Raw genomic sequence first — 20,343 nt, 5'->3', positions numbered from 1 at the left:
ATTCCTTTCTCGTCTCTCTGCTTCCTCTCCCTCTTTTCTCTCTCTCTCTCTAACTCTCTCTCTCTCTCTCTACCTAACCTCTCCCTCTCTCTCTCTCTCTCTCTCTCTCTCTCTCTCTCTCTCTCTACCTCTCTCTCTCTCTGCTCTCTCGCTTTCTCTTCTTTCTCCTCCTCTTCTCTCTCTCGTCTCTCTCTCTCTCTCTCTCGTCTCTCTCTAACTCACGCTCTCTGCTCTCTCTCTCTCGTCTCCGCTCTCTCTCTTCCTCTCCGTCTCTCCCTCTCCTCTCTGCTCTCTCTCTCTCTCTCTCTCTGCTCTACCTCTCTCTCTCTCCTCTCTCTGCTATCCTCTCTCTGCTCTCTCTCTCTCTTCTCGGCTACCTTCCTCTCTACCGTCTCTCTCTCTCTGCGTCTCTCTTCTACCTCTCTCTCTCTCTCGCTCCTCTCTCTCTCTACCTCTCTCTCCTCGCTCTGCTCTCTCTCTACCTCCTCTCTCTCTCTCTCTCTCTCTCTCTCTCTCTCTCTCTCTCTCCTCTCTTTCTCTCCCTCCTCTCTCTCTCTCTCTCTCTCTTCTCTCTTCTCTCTCTCTCCTCTCTCTCTTCGTCTCTCTCTCTCTTTCTCTCTCTCTCTCTCTCTCCTCCTCGTTCTCTCTCGTCTGCTCTCTCTGCTCTTCTATACCTCTCTTCGCTCTCCTCTCTCTCTCTCTCCACCGTCCACCTCCGTCCTCTCTCTCTCTCTCTTCTCGCTAACCTCTCTCTCTCTCTCTCTCGTAACCTGTCTCTTCTCTCTACCTCTCTCTCGCTACCTCTCTCTCGCTATCTCTCTCTCGCTACCTCTCTCTCGCTACCTCTCTCGCTACCTCTCTCTCTCTCTCGCTACCTCTCTCTCTCTCTCGCTCTGCCTCTCCAGTGGCGGCTGCAGCAGCTGCAGGTGGCGCGGCTAACGGCGGTATGGGAGGCGGGGCCAATGGTCCGTTCCGAGGCATGCAATCCCAGCAGCCTCAGCAGCAGGGGGGAGGGGCTATGTCAGGAAACTCTTTTTATGGATCCTCCTCTCTCAGCAACTCCTCCCAGAGCTCCTCCCTCTTCTCTCAAGGTAGCCAAACAACGTACTGTGAGTGAAAACAAAACGGGTGAATTGACAGATGTTGTGTTCCAGGCGAACTACATTGCAGACGTTTCAATGGTTGCATGCCGTTTCATCGACTTCGCAGTCTGGCATCAGATTCTTATATCATTACGCGTTTAGTTGATATGTCAAATATCTATCCAGACGTTAGATCCCGCAGGGGTCTGCAATGTAGTCAGCCTGGAACGTGGCCAAAATGTGTGTGCAAATATTATTTAATTTACCATTTAAATTCCGAAACAAATGTAGATTAAAGAAAGTGATATGATGTTTTCTCTACAGGCTCCACCCAGCCAGGCCCTGGCTCTGCCTCTCTGGGGTTCGGTCAGAGCAACTCTTCTCTGGGAGCAACATTGGGAGCTACGCTGGGAGGCTTTGGGACCGCAGGTGTGTGTGTGACTGTGTGTCTGTGGTGTTTTATTGTCTCATCTCTCTCCCTCTCTATCCATGTGCAACCCAAGGCTGCTATTCAGGAGGCTGGATGGAGAGGCTTCTCATTCTGTGTTTAACTGTCTGTAGCCTGCTCTCCTCTGTGTATAACTCCCTCTACCGGCCAACTATAGTGACAGCTGTGTGTGTGTTTTATGGTTGTCTCCTTCCAGTGGCTAACTCCAGTGGTGGGAGTGGTTCTCGTCGTGACTCTCTGACCGGCAGTAGTGACCTGTACAAACGCACCCAGTCGAGTCTCACTCCCATTGGTCACGGGGGGTTCTACAACGGAACCCTGGGCTTTAGCTCCTCCCCCGGGCCTGTCGGAATGCCCCTGCCCAACCAAGGCCCCTCCCACTCCCTAACCCCACCCCCATCTCTGTCCAATCACAGCTCCTCATCCAACCTCAACCTGGGTGAGTGATGAAGTCTATTAACATGCTGACATAACTTGCATTGTATTTTTGGGGTTAGTGTATTATAACATTCTATCATTGTTATTATTATGTTATCCAATCAGTACTAACCATCACTACTCTCTGAACCCTCCCCCCAGGAGGGCTGACCAATGGCAGTGGTCGTTTCATTTCTGCTGCTCCGGGGGCGGAGGCGAAATATCGCAGTGCCAGTTCTGGCTCCTCCCTCTTCTCTCCCAGCAGCCAGCTCTTCCCGTCGTCACGGCTACGCTACGGAATGTCGGATGTGATGCCGTCAGGGCGGAGCCGGCTCCTGGAAGACTTCCGGAACAACCGCTACCCCAACCTGCAGCTGAGAGAGTTGCGGGCACATCCTGGAGTTCAGCCAGGACCAGCACGCAGCAGGTAGAGACACACACATGGAGTTCAGCCAGGACCAGCACGGCAGCAGGTAGAGACACGCACATGGAGTTCAGCCAGGACCAGCACGGCAGCAGGTAGAGACACGCACATGGAGTTCAGCCAGGACCAGCACGGCAGCAGGTAGAGACACGCACATGGAGTTCAGCCAGGACCAGCACGGTAGCAGGTAGAGACACGCACATGGAGTTCAGCCAGGACCAGCACGGCAGCAGGTAGAGACACACACATGGAGTTCAGCCAGGACCAGCACGGCAGCAGGTAGAGACACACACATGGAGTTCAGCCAGGACCAGCACGGCAGCAGGTAGAGACACACACATGGAGTTCAGCCAGGACCAGCACGGCAGCAGGTAGAGACACACACATGGAGTTCAGCCAGGACCAGCGCGGCAGCAGGTAGAGACACACACATGGAGTTCAGCCAGGACAGCGCGGCAGCAGGTAGAGACACACACATGGAGTTCAGCCAGGACCAGCGCAGGCAGCAGGTAGAGACACACACATGGAGTTCAGCCAGGACCAGCACGGCAGCAGGTAGAGACACACACATGGAGTTCAGCCAGGACCAGCACGGCAGCAGGTAGAGACACACACATGGAGTTCAGCCAGGACCAGCACGGCAGCAGGTAGAGAGACACACATCGAGTTCAGCCAGGACCAGCACGGCAGCAGGTAGAGACACACACATGCAGTTCAACCAGGACCAGCACGGCAGCAGGTAGAGACACACACATGGAGTTCAGCCAGGACAGCACGGCAGCAGGTAGAGACACACACATGGAGTTCAGCCAGGACCAGCACCGCAGCAGGTAGGGACACGCACATCGAGTTCAGCCAGGACCAGCACGGCAGCAGGTAGGGACACGCACATCGAGTTCAGCCAGGACCAGCACGCGAGCAGGTAGAGACACCACCATGGAGTTCAGCCAGGACCAGCACGGCAGCAGGTAGAGACACACACATGGAGTTCAGCCAGGACCAGCACGGCAGCAGGTAGAGACGTAGACCACACAAATAATCTCTCATCACTCCTGTCCAGTACCAAAACATAGACCTACTGTCTCATCCTCATTGATGGACTCCAGATGTTGTCTGCTTGGATGCTGGGCCTATCTACATGACTTTTACAACTGGAATGTTCTATTTAAAAACCATGATGTCAATCCCTCTCTCTCATGTCTTTCATCTCTCTCCTCATCTCTCTCCTCATCCCTATCTCCTGTCTCTCTTTCTTCCCGCTCTCCTTATTTCTCAACCCCCTCAATGCAATTCAATACACTTTACTGGTATGGAAAGTTTTGGAGCTTACATTGCCAATGCAGAAATATAGGAACATGTTGAATCTAGAGATGAAACGGTATGAAAATGTAATATCGCGATTATAGTGACCAAAAGTATCAGTATTATCGCGGTTATCACTATTACGGTTATCTGTATTATCGCGGTTATCTGTATTATCTAGGTTATCTGTATTATCTAGGTTATCTGTATTATCGCGGTTATCTGTATTATCGCGGTTATCTGTATTATCTAGGTTATCTGTATTATCGCGGTTATCTGTATTATCGCGGTTATCTGTATTATCAGTATTATCGCGGTTATCTGTATTATCTAGGTTATCTGTATTATCTAGGTTATCTGTATTATCTGGGTTATCTGTATTATCTGGGTTATCTGTATTATCTGGGTTATCAGTATTATCGGGGTTATCTGTATTATTAGTATTATCGCGGTTATCAGTGTTATCGCGGTTATCTGTATTATCAGTATTATCGGGGTGTTTTAAAATGTGCTGGAAATGTTCAAAAAGTACTGATACACTGAAATCATTTCACCAAGTTTTATATTGAAAAACAACAAATAAAATTAGCAGCACTATGCACTTTTTGTTTGCATAAACCATTAAAATAATAACATTAAAAATGGCACTGTGGCCATGAGAGGTAAAAGTTTCCCTAGTGCAGGTTTTAATGAACACAACCTTAAGTAAGCAATCCAATAAACAAACAACAAATTAAATTAGCAGCACGGCACCTTTATCAGCCTCAGAAAGCCAGGCCTCTCAACAGTTTGAAATGGCATCATGCAATGTAATATGAAAGGGCTGGAGTGAGGTCTGAGCATTATTTTGATGTGGGTGCATAAGCAGCCTGCCTTTTGTAAATGCTTGCTCAGTGTCTGTCACAACTGTAGATGAGGGACCAGTAGCATCACTGGGTTTGCCTGCTGCACGCCCACTCTAATAGGGAATAGCAAATGCATTATTATTGGTGTTGTCACATTTATTATTATTATTATTATTACACATACACAGTCCATGTTCTGTGTTGCATTTGAGTATATGCAATGACCCCATGCACAATTTACATAAATACAAATGAGTCTTAAGACAGTGATAGTAATTGCAATGAGCCCAACAATTGTCTTGTATAGGAGTCTATAGTGTTTCTCCAGTTGGAACACTTTTACAACCAAGTCGACAACTGACAGATTTGAAATGAACAAAATGTGTTGGTTGGGTGACTAAAGTACTAGTTATCGTGTGCAATGGGCGAATAGAGTCTGCAGACACACGACGCATACAACAGCAGAACAACGTGTTGTGTTTTTACAAGAGTAGGTAACACCGAAAGCTTCAGTTTACATTATTGACAAGCTGTTAGCAAGTTAGATGGACAAACCATGACATTTTCCCCCATTCCGAAGTCCCCACATCATGCATTGAGCTGAAAGTTAATTGACCTTGCATTTGCAATAAAGTAGGGGGTGGTGGTCACGAAGATGACTCTAGAGATTTTAAGTGTTGCATGTTCTGCAGACAGGGTGACCATCTTCGATTTAAGTTTCCCTCGGCACTCTTGTAAAACACAAAATACGACCACACTTCAGATTTGGTCCTCTTAGAAGGCTGAGAAATCTCCCGAGCGCTGTCACTGCCTTCCGCCATGTTTTCACACAAAACAAAACCCACGTTGCATGCTGCACCTGCGTCAGACTGTTGCTAACTTTGGTTGATGCTCGACAGTATTTACTGTGAGTTTTTCAAACTGTGGTAATCAAACGATTTAATGGATAATTAAAGTTAGAAACGGTAATACTAATCGTTGGGCATTTTACCGTGGTTTATCGTGAAACCGGTAACCGTTTTATCCCTAGTTGAGTCAAAGATGATAATGAAAATAACTATTTTTCCCCCTCCAGGTTTATCCAGTTGAAGTTGGAGAGGGCCAGCTCAGCAGAGCGTCAGCTGGTCTTTAGTGAGATCCTCCAGGCTGCCTATCAACTCATGGTCGACGTCTTTGGAAACTACGTCATCCAGAAGTTCTTTGAGGTTTGTGTGAACGTTTATGTTGGTATCAGACCCGTCTGTGTGTATGTGGGCAATTGTGTGTTTTTTGACAGGTACCTAATCCAGAAGTTCTTTGAGTTGTGTGTATTTGGGGGGCTAATTTCTAACAGGCCTGTCTCTGTGTGTAAATTATGTGTTTTGACTGCTACAGTGCCTTCAGAAAGTATTCATACCCCTTGACTTATTACACATTTGTTGTTACAGCCTGAATTCCCCCCCCAAAATATTTTAATCTAGACTCTACACTATAATGACAAAGTGAAAACAGGATTTTAAAGACTTACCCAGAAAGACACTGTTGGCAGTGATTACAGCTGTGAGTCTTTCTGGGTAAGTCTCTGTAAGAGCTTTGTAAACCTGGATTGTAGAATATTTTCCCTTTATTTATTTTTTTAATTCTTCCATCTCTGTCAGATTGGCCATTGATAGACAGCCATTTTCAAGTCTTGCATAGATTTTCAAGCTGATTTAAGTTAACTTTAACTAGGCCACTCAGGAACATTCAATGTCGTCTTGATAAACAACTCCAGTGTATATTTGGCCTTGTGTTTTAGATTATTGTCCTGCTGAAAGGTGAATTTGTCTCCCGGTGTCTGTTGGAAAGCAGACTCAACCAGGATTTCCTCTAGGATTCTGCTTGTGGTTAGCTCTGTTCTGTTTATTTTTGTCCTGTAACCATATTCCTTGACGATTTACAAGCATACCCATAACATGATGCAGCCGCCACCATTCTTGAAAATATGAAGAGTGGTACTCAGTGATGTGTTGGATTTTCCCCTTAGTAATGCTTTGTATTCAGGACATAAAGTTAATTTCTTTGCCACATTTTTTTTGCAGTATTACTCTAGTGCGTTATTGCAAACAGGATGCATATTTTGGTATATTTTTTATTCTTTACTGGTTTCCTTTTTCACTCTGTCATTTAGGTTAGTATTGTGGAGTAACTACAATGTTATTACATCGTCTGTTTTCTCCTATCACAGCCATTAAACTCTGTAACTGTTTTAGTCACCATTGCCTCATGGTAAAATCCCTGAGTGGTTTCCTTCCTCTCCGGCAACTGAGTTAGGAAGGACGCCTGTATCTTTGGGTGTATTGATACACCCAAAGTGTAATTAATAACTTCACCATGCTAAAAGCGATATTCAATGTCTACTTTTTGTATTTTTACCCGTCTAGCAATAGGTGCCCTTCTTTACGAGGCATTGGAAATCCTTGCTGGTTTTTGTGGTTAAATCTATGTTTGAAATTCACTGCTTACAGATAATTGCGTGTGTGGGGTACAGGTGTTTGGTAGTCATTTAAAAAAAGAATGTTAAACACTTATTGCACACAGCCCATGCAACTTATGGGACTTGTTAAACACATTTTTATTCCTGAACTAATTTAGGCTTGCCATAACAAAGGGGTTGAATGCTTATTGACTCAAGACATTTCAGCTTTTCATTTGTAAACATTTTTGAAAACATAATTCCACCTTGACATTATGGGGTATTGTGTGTAGGTCAGTGACACAGCTCAATTTAGTCCGTTTTAAATTCAGGCTGTAACACAACAATATGGGGAAAATTAAAGGGGTGTGAATACTTTTTTTGAAGGCACTGTACATCATCCAGAAGTGTTTGTGTTAGCTGTTCTGTCTCTTCTCTCTCTCGGTCTCCCTCTTTGTGTAGTTTGGCAGTCTGGACCAAAAGCTGGCTCTAGCAGAGAGGATCAGGGGTCATGTCCTGTCTCTGGCCCTGCAGATGTATGGCTGTAGAGTCATACAGAAGGCCCTGGAGTTCATCCCCTCAGACCAACAAGTTATAGTACGTATTGTACTGCCATGTGTGTGTGCACATCGTCCATGTCTGTGTATGAGGAGCCTCCACGCAAATAACAACTATAGACTGTGTGCTTTGGTGTGTTCATCTATCTCTAACCCTGTGTGTGTTGCAGAGTGAGATGGTGCGGGAGCTGGACGGCCATGTATTGAAGTGTGTGAAGGATCAGAATGGCAACCACGTGGTGCAGAAGTGTATTGAGTGTGTTCAGCCCCACGCACTACACTTCATAATAGACGCCTTCAAGGGACAGGTGGGTGACGCGCACACTCTCTCTCACACACACACACATCGCCTGCAGGGAACACGTGGGTCACCATGTTAATGGCAACAGCAGCCCAGAGGCAACCATCTTCCATCCACTGGCTAAAGTGAAAAATGACCATAAAGAGTGTGTTTTTAAAGAGAATATTGTGCCTGTGCTTCGCTGACTGTGGGAGAGTGAGCTAATGCACTATAAATTGTGGTTTTTCAGCTCACATAAAGATTGTCTGTATATTAGTCACATTGGATTGGGCTCTTGGATTTCTCAATTGTACCGATTTCCACATTCCTGCGTGTTTCCATTCCCACTCAGGAGATAGTTGTGTAAACGTTAGTGATTGTTTGTCTAGTTAAGTAGGTCATTGGGAATTGGCTTTCTTCAGTCTTTCACTGGTGTGTGAATGAGCCATCAGTTATGTCAGGTGTGTTAAGGTCTAGGTGTGTGCATAATGTGTGTGTCTCTGCAGGTGTTTGCCCTCTCCACCCACCCCTACGGCTGTAGAGTGATCCAGCGTATTCTAGAACACTGCCTTCCAGACCAGACCCTGCCCATTCTGGAGGAGCTGCACCAACACACTGAACAACTGGTGCAGGTAAAACGCACACACCACCGGTTTCACCAGACATTTTGTTGCAAAATTGTTCATATGTTTGTTTTGCATCTGCTGATGTCCAGATCAGGACATTGTCATCACACTGACATTCTGTATTGTGTTTAAGGCTGGAACTGGTTGAACAAATGTTCAGCCTTGTCAAGTAGCTAAATGCCAAACTGTGTGTAAATCTCTCTCTCTGTCCAGGACCAGTATGGTAACTATGTGATCCAGCATGTATTAGAACACGGCAGAGCGGAGGACAAGAGTAAGATAGTAGCTGAGATCAGAGGAAACGTACTGGGGCTGAGCCAACACAAGTTTGCCAGGTACACACTCGCACATCAAGCAATCATATTGGTTTATCATTTTTTTGGTCATTGACCAAATTTCAGGTCTGCTCAGCGCAAACCGCTTTAAGTTAGTTATAACAGTGGCCAAGTAGACTACTGTGGCTATTGGATCATAATGTAGGCCTACCAGAGTGGCATACCATCAAAAACAATGGAAAACATGCATCCTATAACATTTTAACATGGAAATAGCTGTTCTATCATGAAGCCTACAGTAGCAGCCAATGTGTGGTGTTCAATGTAGGCCTATGTTCCATGAGACTTTTGGGAAAAAACATGCAGGGCTTGACATTAACCTGTTTATCCACTTGTCCTTCAGACAAGGACGTGAATGAAAATGTTGTTTGACACAAGAAACCACTGTATAAAATGAATTATTATTATTACAAGAAAATATCTTGCGTAATTTTGTTTCGGTATGTTGCGTTGAAAGTGGCTGATCTTGAGTTGATTCGATCACAATTCCCACATAGGTAGTGTTAACTAAAGGGGAAAACTAGTTGAGTGAAGTTAAATCTTGTGCTTCTCTGCGCGGGTTGATATTTATTCTGCGCGACAGTCCCAGGAGAGCTGCTTGCCCGTACGTAGCATAGAGGGAACATTGTTTATAAACCCGTTTTGAATCTGTGGTTGTCAAAGTTACAGTTAACCTGGCCTAGAACGCAAAAGGCCAAGCAGAATCCGTGGCTAACCCAGCCTTTCTCTGCAGTAACGTGGTGGAGAAGTGTGTGAGCCATGCGTCCCGTGCAGAGCGGGCCGTGTTGATAGACGAGGTGTGTAGCCTGACGGAGGGGCCCCACAGCGCCTTGTACACCATGATGAAGGACCAGTACGCCAACTACGTGGTTCAGAAGATGATTGACGTGGCTGAACCAACACAGAGGAAGATCGTAATGCACAAGGTTGGGACCTGTGTGTGTGTTTGAAAGAGAGAAGTAGTGTGTGTGTGATTTATTTTGTATAGCGGTTTTTCATTCGTGTTCTCAAAGCTCTAGAAATATATGTATCGATGGTTATGCAATTGTGTGTGTACTTAATTCTCCCTCTCTCTCCCCATCAGATCCGGCCCCACATCTCCACTCTGAGGAAGTATACGTATGGCAAACACATCCTGGCTAAGCTGGAGAAATACTACATGAAGAATGGAGTGGACCTGGGCCCTCTCTGTGGCCCTCCCAATGGCATCATGTAAACTACTACCCTTAAGGACAAGACGGACCAACATGTACGTCAGCCGTGTGCAGTAGATCACCTGCTGGGTGTTGGAGGAACGGTGGCCATTCAACATAAACCCACCCTCTCTCTGTGCACAGCTGACGTTGTATTGGAATGTCTTGTCTTCTGTACCATAACCCCTGGCCTATACCCTACATGAAGAACGGAGTGGCCCGCCTAGTGGCATCGTGTAAACTACTATCCATATATACCCCATTATTCCCGACACCCGTAACCCTATACCCCCTCCTCCCCTTTATTCCCCTCCTAATGAGATCATGTAAACTACTATCCTACCCCCCAATTACATCATGTAGGACCCTCTTTAAATACTCCAACCCTCCCGCTCACTCTTACCCCCATGGTAGCCCATTGGGAGGGGCCTGTCTAAACAGGAAGCCTTGGTTAATTTAGCCCCTCCCCCAACCCAAGCATCCCACCCCTCCATTCCTCTCCCTTTTTTTTTTTTTTCTTTATTCGTCTTTTAAATCAATTAGAATCATTTAACTTTGTTGCTACTGCTGCGGCGCACACACTGTCCTATCGCAAGTATGGGATGGAACAAACGTATTTAATTTGTCTGACGTCACCAACTCAGACAACACACACCGTACACAAACAGACACGCACACACCACACACACATGCTACACATGCACCATGAGCTTACCAGCACACAGATCATTTAGCATGGGAGATTCGTTTCCGGTCTTGCTTCTATATATAGCGTGTATACTTGGTGTAGACCTTTGCATATATATATATAAATATATATATAAAACTTTGTAGTTTTTCTGGTTTTTGATGTTGAATCTGTATCTATAATGTATCCTAGTAGTGAACACATATTTCTGACTGTATAATTGTACATTTGTAAACCCTTGTAATGTAAAAGTGATTTACCACCCTTTTTGGTATCAGACGATATAAAAAAACAAAAAACTCACACAAAAAACTAAAATCTTAGAAAAACTATTGTGCATTTCAGTGTATATTCTCACCTCCTTGGTTGTGGTATATGAGTTGTTGTATATTGTAAATTGTAATATCAAATTTTTGTTTTGAAAAGCCCTTTCTATACTGCGTAGTACTTGTACAAAGCCCCCTCCCACCACCACCCTCTGGTTTGACCTTCTACTCACTGCCTGAACCACACCACCTCCCCAACCCCCAAACTACACGGCAAACGTGGCTTATCCATTTACTAAACATTTGTTAGCCACAGTTGAAACGAATCCACTGAAATCAACGAGACAAGTCTTTTTACACTTCAAGTCTATTTAAAACGCAGAGAGAGACCTGGCGTCTGACTGAAGTGTAAATAACTGATAAAGTGGTTTCCCCCTTCTGGTGTAGCAGTCCAAAAACATTACGCTTACGGAACACGCAAAACGTTTGCGGTGTAGTTTGGGGATTGTTACCACCACCACAGGACACACTGTTAGTAGTAGTCATTTCTGCTTTAACATGAAGCTGTATTTGTTTTTTAGATCTTTTTATAGGAATTCTGAGGGAAGGGGGTGAGGGGCCGTGAGTTTAAAGGTAGACGCCGTGATATGACATGGTACACAACGGAGCGACTTCCTGCTTGCAGACGTCTACAACAACCTATTTCAAATCTGCCAACACTACCACTATTGGCTCATCTTGAGGCATGATATATGAAAGGTGTTGTTACTTAAGTCTCAAAGAAGGAAGTAGCTCTACGGTGTACTGTCATCGCTGAGTCTACCTCAAACCCCTCTACCTGCCCAATCTCCCCCTCTCTCAGGGGGGTAAAGTGAAACAATGAGTTGTACAGAAAAGAGGAGAGTGGTGTGTTTGTTTTTTTTGACCTATATTAGTCCTGTAAAAGTGATGTATCATATCATATGTCCATGTCCCCCGGGAAAAGACCGGGCGTCGCCTGTCTTGCCCTCTGTAACCATGATTACCGCTGTGGCAGACGGCAGCGACACGGTGTACATTTGGGGCAGCGAGCCTTGTGTATATGAATAGGAGCACCACCTGTAACCATAATGTGTATAGTTATAACAGAAACCTGTGTATGTTTATTGCCTGGGCAACTATTTTTTGTAACTCCTGTTGTAGATTGTCTCTAAACAATGATGTGAGTCTTTATTTTGAAACAAAACTGAACAAAAAAAACAGTCAAAATTTGAAGTGTCATTTCGAGTGGTTTTTGTTTGTCTGTGTCTCTGATTTGTGTTGGGTAACACATGGAGCCGTGTTGAGATGGGATTTGGTAATCCTCACCACACCTAACAATGGAGTGAGGGAGATGCAAAGTACATCACTTGTCTTTTCTTACTTGAGCTGATATAACTGCTGCGAGGAAGCTTTTTATCCATGACTGATGTGGTTGTCACCTAGCTACATTTAGGATGATTGATTGGTTTCTATTTATTCTTTGATTGGTTTGATCATTTAAGAGTACACATATAGAGCCTTCTCTCTGCAGAGTGATAAAACAGTACTAGCCTTGAAGCCTATAAAATAAGTATAGTTGTATTGTCCTCCAAGAAAGGAAGAGCTTTTTTTATACAGCCACCAAATAAACCAACAATCCCAGAATTTTTATCAACTTTTGTTAGGGTAAGGGAATCAGGAAAGACATATTTGTATAATTATGGTGTTTTGTAATGCCTCCTTTTTAAAATATTATTTCATTGTAAATTGTGTGTAATTCAGCTTGATGCCATTTGTGCAGTTTAAAATATTTAAAAACCATTACATCAGAAGACACTCCTTTAGTCAACAGAGTCATTCTCTTCTCCTTGCCTTCAGCTGCTGAACTGTTCTCGAAAAAACAAAGGACAAGTCAGTAAATGGCAGGAGAGTGGTACTTCTCATGGGAACATGCACTCACATGCCCAATAAAAATAGGCTAATGTCACCTCACCTCAGTATAATGGAAAGGGTCATAGCAGTAGAGTAGCCTAGGCAATAACATAGAAACACATTGAAATTGACTGACCTTCAAGTTCAGTTAAATGTTTCAAAACGTTTTTCCCTGTGCCTCTAGCCTAGGCTACTGAACGCGACCCATTTTACTTTTACTGTAGAATCAGCGGATATGTTGGTGTGAAGGCCCTCTGACTCCGGTTGGCCTAATGGTACTTTCAAGACAACTGGGAACTCAGGGGGATAAAATAGGTAAAATATGACTTCAGTGATCTTCAGGTTGGAAAGTCTGAGTTTTAGAAAGAGGCAGGAGTTCCCGGCTTGAATTCCGAGTTGGATGACCGTTCAAAGGGATTTTTCCCAGTCTGAGCTAGTTTTTTCCTAGTTCAAAGTTGTCTTGGAACACTCAGAAGTCAGAGATTTCCGAGTTCCCAGTTGTTTTGAACGCAGACACATCCCTGGTAACCTGGAGTTGCACCCATGCACCCTGCAGTGTGGAATGTGCTCTACCTCGGCCCCTGTGTTCTTTCACCGGGAGGTGTGTGTTTGTTTGCAGGGTTGGGTAGTAACGTATTACATGTAATGGGGATTAGGTATATAGTAATCAGATTAGTTACATTCTTAAAAACAGCTGATTATATTTTGGATTACTTTATCTGCTATCAAGAGGAACATTTGATGAAAATTTCTCAGCAATGCCATCATTTAGTGCACCCTCAAGTCTCACAGGCTCTCGATTCTATTGTCTTGCTGATCGCCCATCAAAGGTGGATGGATTCTTATTGTAGGTCACACGATTCTTTAAAGTCATTCAGTGTGCTTTATTAAGAAGTGTAGGCCTAAGTATGATTCAATAACTGGTTTAATCCAAGCAAGAATGCATGATTCAAGATATTTTGATGTGCAACCTAAACCAGTAACTGTCATGAAGTTTGGGTTTGACAATTAGGCTATTGTTTCTATATTTTACTGGCTAAATAGGGCTCCCGAGTATTCAGACTCCCCCACCCCCCCAATAGAATAATTTGCCTACATAATGTTTTGTGCTCTCATATCACATTGTCAAATTTTCTGTCCGCCAGGCCCACTCTGGGCGCACAGGGGGAAGAGAGCGAATGTGCAGCCTGGTCTCAGACTATAACATTACATTTTTTTTTACATTTTAGTCATTTAGCAGACGCGCTTATCCAGAGCGACTTACAGTAGAGTGCATACATTTTATTACATTTTTACATACTGAGACAAGGATATCCATACCGGCCAAACCCTCCCTACCGGCCAAACCCTCCCTAACCCGGACGACGCTATGCCAATTGTGCGTCGCCCCACGGATCTCCCGGTTGCGGCCGGCTGCGACAGAGCCTGGGCGCGAACCCAGCCCAGCCTGGGCGCGAACCCAGAGACTCTGGTGGCGCAGCTAGCACTGCGATGCAGTGCCCTAGACCACTGCGCCACCCGGGAGACAAGTAACATAGTAACATAGTAAACGTAAATAAGTGACACTCAAAATAATAGATGTTTACCTTTAGCATACTTACATAAGACAGGTTACTTATGGCAAAAAATATATAACACAAACATCTACCAACCAAAATATAGCGTGTTTGAATCTCATCACAGACAATTTGGAATTTGTAACATCATACAAATGTAAATGTATAACTTATACAAAATGGATGATGCACATCCACAAATGAATACATATCATACGAAACATAACATACTAATTGGGGTACTCCGAATTTACGTTTACTATGTTACGTCTACCTCTGAGTCCAGGTTGCAGCGTACACAGTGGGTCTAAATAGTCTACAAAGCAGCAAGCAAGGCAGGAGCTTTATGGAGAACAGACGACTGTGATTGACCAATGGAAAAGAGAAACATGCATATCCAATTTATCAGGTGCAGGACAGAATAACGTCAAGGGAAAAAGGAATGTCGGCAACTCTGGTAGACTACTCCTATGGTGATTTAATCAGACGCACAACAAAGACAGAGAGATCGAAATGTCTTCGGATCAAAACGCTGTCTTTTTTGTGCGTCTGATTACATCACCATGGGAGCATACCAGAGTTGCGGACATTAGTTTTTTCTTTGATTGACCAGTGGGCCAGGTGTGAATGTTTTGAAGCCGTGTCTATTCATTCAACCAGTTTGAATAGGCCACCGTGACAATATTTTGGAACCTTGTGTAGCCTGTATGCCCACACATTTAGAACATGTGAATTATAGGTTCTCTATGTTCTTACACTATTGGAAATAATGTTACTAAATGAAATACAACTATTTTAAACGCTGCAAATTTAAATTCGGCTATGTCTGGTCTAAAAGTAATCGGATTACATTACTCCTTTTGAGTAATTCAAAGGATTACGTTACTAATTACTTTATTTCATGTAAGCCTAACTATAATCATTAAAGGAATTCATTTTTTCAAGTAATCCGCCCAACCCTGTGTATGAATGCGTTTGTGTGTGTGTGAGAGAGGCGAGGAACAGCCAGTGGGTGCCTATTCGGAGCTGCAGGGGGCATCCTCGCCTCGCCCGCCAGAGGAGATCCCCCCCCCCGCCTAACACACACACACCCCTTCTGCCAGACTCTCCCAGGCCGAGCGGCGTCGCCATAATAAGGAACATCCTGCTTTCGACAGAGAGGGGGAGGATAGAGCTGAGGTCTGGCATCTCCCGGTAGTAGGCTATATCTACCAGGTCTTGAACACTAAAGGGTCCAACAGAGGGGGACAAAATAATAGAAAGAAAAAGGCTTCCATCGTAGGAAGAAGGAATCTCCACTCGTTTTATGCCTGGTACCATTACCGGAGAAGGACACACGCCGGTTTAGTGTTTTACCGATACGGATTAATAAAACGCCAGACGGATGTTCGCGAGGAGGGGCGGTGCACTCTGAAGTTGGAGACTACTGCCTACGGAGAGAAGCGCTTGTTCCCCGGTGAAGGTTCGCGCCCCCCAGCCACAGCATGAAGCTGCCGCCGTGTCTGATGACGATCCTCGCGGCGCTGCTCGCTCACTCCGCGCTGGTAAGGGCACTGGTCTGCCGGGTCTTTTGTATTCTATTGTTCCATTTCTACGGATGTATCATGTCGCAACGTGGTCCGGGATCTAGGGTTCCATAGCATAGGCCATAGGGTATTGATAAACTATATATTTGGTGTGTGTGCGTGCGTGTCTGCCTGTGTGTGTTGCTCGTGGATAATGAGGCAGCAGTACTACTCGGTGATCGGTAGTAAATATTGGACTCGACCCACATTTGGTCGCGAGCCGCCCGTGACTCCCGCGTCTGGCTCGCGGCCCCAGTCTCTGCCCGGGTCTTTGTGTCTCAGAGACAGGGGTTAATTTTTTAGAAAGGCCTCGCGAATTAGACGCCAAAGAGCAGTTAACCGAATAAAGACCCGTAATAACCTCAATTAGAAGGGACCCACTAATTACGCACACACACAGAGAGAACTCGAGAGTTGTGTGCGTAATTAGTGGGTCCGTTCTAATTTAGGTTATTATGGGTCTTTATTCGGTTAACTGCTCTGTGGCGTCTGATTCGCGAGCTCACTTACATCCCCCGGTAATTATGCTCGAGTCCGTAGGCCTACTGCGGCGAGGGGACACGGTGGGGTGTTCGATCTGCTGCCCGGTTGACCTCTTTATGTGCGTGCGTCTATTTCCGAGGCGGAGGTGAGAGCTAACGAGGCCTGTCCGGAAAACGCAGGGGCTTCTCTGGTAACCGGAGGGGGTGTGTGTATGTGGTGGTGAAGAAGGGGTGGGCTGTAGGAAACGCGATGCGGTGCGCAAGGGATGAGAATGATGTCATCGGGAATCGCGAGGCGAACTGATTAGGAATGCGCACGTCTCCCGGAACCAACCAGTGCGTCACGCGCATATGCGCATTCAGCACCCCCTCACCAGCCGGTACCAATTTATCCTCCATACCGGGAGAAGTCGTTCGTTGTGCTCTTAGTATGATAACACAATTCTTCATATAGCCTACAGTCCATCTACAGTCCGTCTACAGTCCATCTTGGATGCAAAAGTGCTATTGGCTTAAAATGGTAAAGCACATAATGCCTAAAATATCCTCCAATAAATTTTTTTATGTAACTTGACAAGTCAGTTAAAAGTCAGTTAAGAACATTCTTATTTACAATGATGGTCTACCCTAACCCGGATTGTACACCGCCATATGGGACTCCCAATCACAGCCGGTTGTGATACAGCCTTGAATCGAACCAGGGTCTGTAGTGATACCTCTAGCACTGAGATGCAGTGCCTAAGACCACTGCGCCACTTGGGAGCATTAAAAGGGGACATTCTGTACTTTTCCTCTTATTCACTATGTGATCTTGGATTCATTTTGCTGGAGTAGAGCTCAAACTACAAGTTTGACTTCGCTGTCCAACAAGTCTTGGACGGCTCTGTATGTGATAACGTGTGAATCGCTTGTATTTCCCCGGCTCTACAGTAACCTATTTAATGGGAGTGTCTAGGTGGCCTGGTGCTCGGAGCTGAATGACCAGGCCGGTACCGCTGGCTGCCATAGCCTTTGGCAGGCCGCACACATACGAATAACTGTGTCAGTCGGTGCTGTTGGCGGCCTACCTCCCTCTAATCTGACCCTGATGATACACACACACACACGGGGGCAGGTGTGTTTCTCATGCTGGCACAGGTCACATCACACATACATCAGTGATCTCAGCTATGCGCAGGAAAGGGCTCTCAACAGTGATTTCACAGTCTACACAAATGGAGGTATGGAGCTCCGTTTGCATCACGTTCCAAAACTTCAGCCACACAAAAATACGTAGATCCTTAGGATCTGTTGCATAGACTGTGTAGAGTCCCTCAACCCAAGAAAGCCCTGCCCTGGGGACAGTCTCACACACACACACACACACACACACACACACAACACACACACACACACACACAACACACACACACACACACACACACACACACACACACACACACACACACACACACACACACACACACACACACACACACACATCAAAGGCGCACAAACACAGATTGGCTTACTTGCCCAGATCTTTTGCTGCCTCCAGTGAATGACTGGCCATGTGTGTGTCCTGGTTCAATCCTTAGTGGATGGTCTGCATTGGTATTTATTTCCTGTGATATGAGGCAATGATGTAATTTCCTGCCATGTAAATTTAGATGAAGCGTGATTTTCCCACAGACATCTGCTGCATCCCACAACGACCTTGTGTGTGTGTCTGCCTGTCTTTTCCTGCCAGGGTTTGTGTGCTAGCTTTTTTTGTGGTGTGTATGAAATGAGAGAGAGCTTTTATGTTATGTGTGTGTGTGTGTGTGTGTGTGTGTGTGTGTGTGTGTGTGTGTGTGTGTGTGTGTGTGGTTGTGTGTGGTGTGTGGTGTGGTGTGTGTGTGTGTGTGTGTGTGTGTGTGTGTGAGAAGTGGGGTGTTTTTGAGGATCATGTTTGGTTCGTGCAATGAATCAGTTTCTTGTGCCTGAAATGGTAGACCAAGCCCCCAATAGAGAGCAAAGGACGGAGGGAGGGAGAAAATAGTGTGAGAGAGAGGGGGATAGAGAGAGAATGTGGAATGTGAGAGGAAATTTGACACAGGATGTGGGTCCTTCTCACTCCTTTAGAGGACAGACTCTACCACACACATCGATCTGTATAGAGGCACACATACACAGATGGGTATGGAAACAGATAACAGCATGAACTCACATACAGTATATAGGTCATAGTGTGTAATAATACCTATACTACACTATGTAGCCTAGGATCAATTTTTCAGGGTTGGGGCCAGTTCCACTGCAGTAGTAGGAAATGAAACTGCTCTCAGCTCATATCCAGAGCTCTGTTATACCCTACAGTAGGTCTGTACGTGTGTAGGCTTACAGTAGGTCTGTACGTGTGTAGGCTTACAGTAGGTCTGTACGTGTGTAGGCTTACAGTAGGTCTGTGTTGGCCTAAAGCTAAAATCACAGACGCTGAGATGCGATAGTCCGCCACCCCGTTGTGACATAGCTACGCGGCTCTGAGGACACCATCTGCGAGGGGCGCACAGCCCCAACACGCACCTCCCCACAATTCCCAACCAACGCGTCTCTGGTACGCGTCCTCTATTCATTTGAATGTGTTGACTGCTGGAGAAATTCCTTGAGCTGAGCTGAGAATTCAAAGTATGAATGCCAACAGTCCAATATTCTAGAACACTGCTGTGCATACGCGTACATGTTTGGTACTCTGATAGACCCTTTAGTCTATTGAGCCTGCCATGATAACAAGCAGTGTAGTGATGATGTCTCAACCCTACTCCCTACCCCTCGGCTCCCCTTACCTCTATTGTACTAGTGTTCAGTTATGGGACACAGCCGTGAATAGGTGGAACCAGTGTTTCCCCTCGCTCTCCTGAGGGACAACCATACAGACAAGCCACATCTTTGTTCCAGCCCTGCACTAACCTGACACGCCTGAATCAAAGAACCAAAGGTTTTGTTGAGTCAGGTGTGCTAGTGCAGGGCTAAAACAAAAAGGTGGACTGTCTGGTGGTCCCCCAGGTCCAGAAGAAACACCTTTCATAATATGTCTCTACCCTCCAACATGCTTAATGGAGGTATGACATCATCATGGTACCCACACCTAGCCTGTCATTTTCAGCTCTCTAAATACTGACAGGGAAGGGGTTAGAGGAAGGGGATAGGGTGTGGGGATAGAAGGAGTTTTTTCCCCAGGCTTAGTGTTTTCACCTGAAATAGTGACTTATTGCACACGAGGCAAAATTGCTCCATGTAGGGGCTGCAGTGTAATGTGTGTCTGGTGTCAGATAGGGAGATTCCCATCTCTATCCATCTGCCACTATCTACACACTATCTACTGTATAAGGTGTGCATGTGTTCGTGTGTTGGTAGTGTTAGTGCTTACAGACGGGCCTATGTAGCAGCTTGGGTACAGTCAACTACAGTCTTTACTCTTTAGCTCTCTCTCTCACACACACACACACACACCCACACACACAGAACAAACCCTCAGTAATTGGGCAGTACTGCAGACATCCTCACACACTCATATTCTCAAGAGAAGGAAGAGGGGGATGCACAGGAAGGAAAGAAAAAGGAGGGAGGGAGACATGAATAGAAGGAGAGAATCGACAATGAAGATGAATGGATGGAACGCAAAGTGAGATGTAGAGAGCTGTGAAGAGACCAATAGAGGGAGGGATGGTGGGAGAGAGGGATGGAGAGCGAGGGGGAGGGAGGCCAGTGTAGCTCATTTCCCAGGAGACACTGCTCTACCTGCTCTCCATGGCCATCGCTATGACAACCACACTACTGCTGCTGTCACAGCTTTATCTCTCTTTATCTCTCTCTCCCGCAACCTCCCTCTCTATCCATATCCCTCTCTTTATCTCTCTCTCCCGCAACCTCCCTCTCTATCCATATCCCTC

The 20,343-nt window shown here is 45.5% G+C and overlaps 2 protein-coding genes across 2 annotated transcripts in view; both read left to right on the top strand.

The window, feature by feature from the left end:
• pum1 (pumilio RNA-binding family member 1) overlaps window positions 1-12,151 on the top strand; it is a 34,525-nt gene extending 22,374 nt beyond the window's left edge. Inside the window, exons 14-25 of the mRNA XM_070436372.1 lie at window positions 906-1,091; window positions 1,407-1,511; window positions 1,727-1,969; window positions 2,110-2,348; window positions 3,027-3,064; window positions 5,594-5,723; window positions 7,415-7,549; window positions 7,680-7,817; window positions 8,296-8,421; window positions 8,629-8,750; window positions 9,484-9,676; window positions 9,835-12,151. Of these exons, the coding sequence (XP_070292473.1) occupies window positions 906-1,091; window positions 1,407-1,511; window positions 1,727-1,969; window positions 2,110-2,348; window positions 3,027-3,064; window positions 5,594-5,723; window positions 7,415-7,549; window positions 7,680-7,817; window positions 8,296-8,421; window positions 8,629-8,750; window positions 9,484-9,676; window positions 9,835-9,966 (1,787 nt within the window). The 3' untranslated portion in view covers window positions 9,967-12,151. The remainder of the gene's footprint in view (window positions 1-905; window positions 1,092-1,406; window positions 1,512-1,726; window positions 1,970-2,109; window positions 2,349-3,026; window positions 3,065-5,593; window positions 5,724-7,414; window positions 7,550-7,679; window positions 7,818-8,295; window positions 8,422-8,628; window positions 8,751-9,483; window positions 9,677-9,834) is intronic.
• A 3,366-nt stretch (window positions 12,152-15,517) lies between these two features.
• sdc3 (syndecan 3) overlaps window positions 15,518-20,343 on the top strand; it is a 36,406-nt gene continuing 31,580 nt past the window's right edge. Inside the window, exon 1 of the mRNA XM_070436284.1 lies at window positions 15,518-15,929. Coding sequence (XP_070292385.1) covers window positions 15,870-15,929 — 60 coding nt within the window. The 5' untranslated portion in view covers window positions 15,518-15,869. The remainder of the gene's footprint in view (window positions 15,930-20,343) is intronic.

The sequence above is a fragment of the Salvelinus sp. IW2-2015 genome, linkage group LG31 (genome assembly GCF_002910315.2).
Source record: "Salvelinus sp. IW2-2015 linkage group LG31, ASM291031v2, whole genome shotgun sequence".
Lineage (NCBI taxonomy): Eukaryota > Metazoa > Chordata > Actinopteri > Salmoniformes > Salmonidae > Salvelinus > Salvelinus sp. IW2-2015.
Note: the sequence above shows the minus strand (reverse complement) of the source record. Positions and strands in the feature narration are given on the sequence as shown.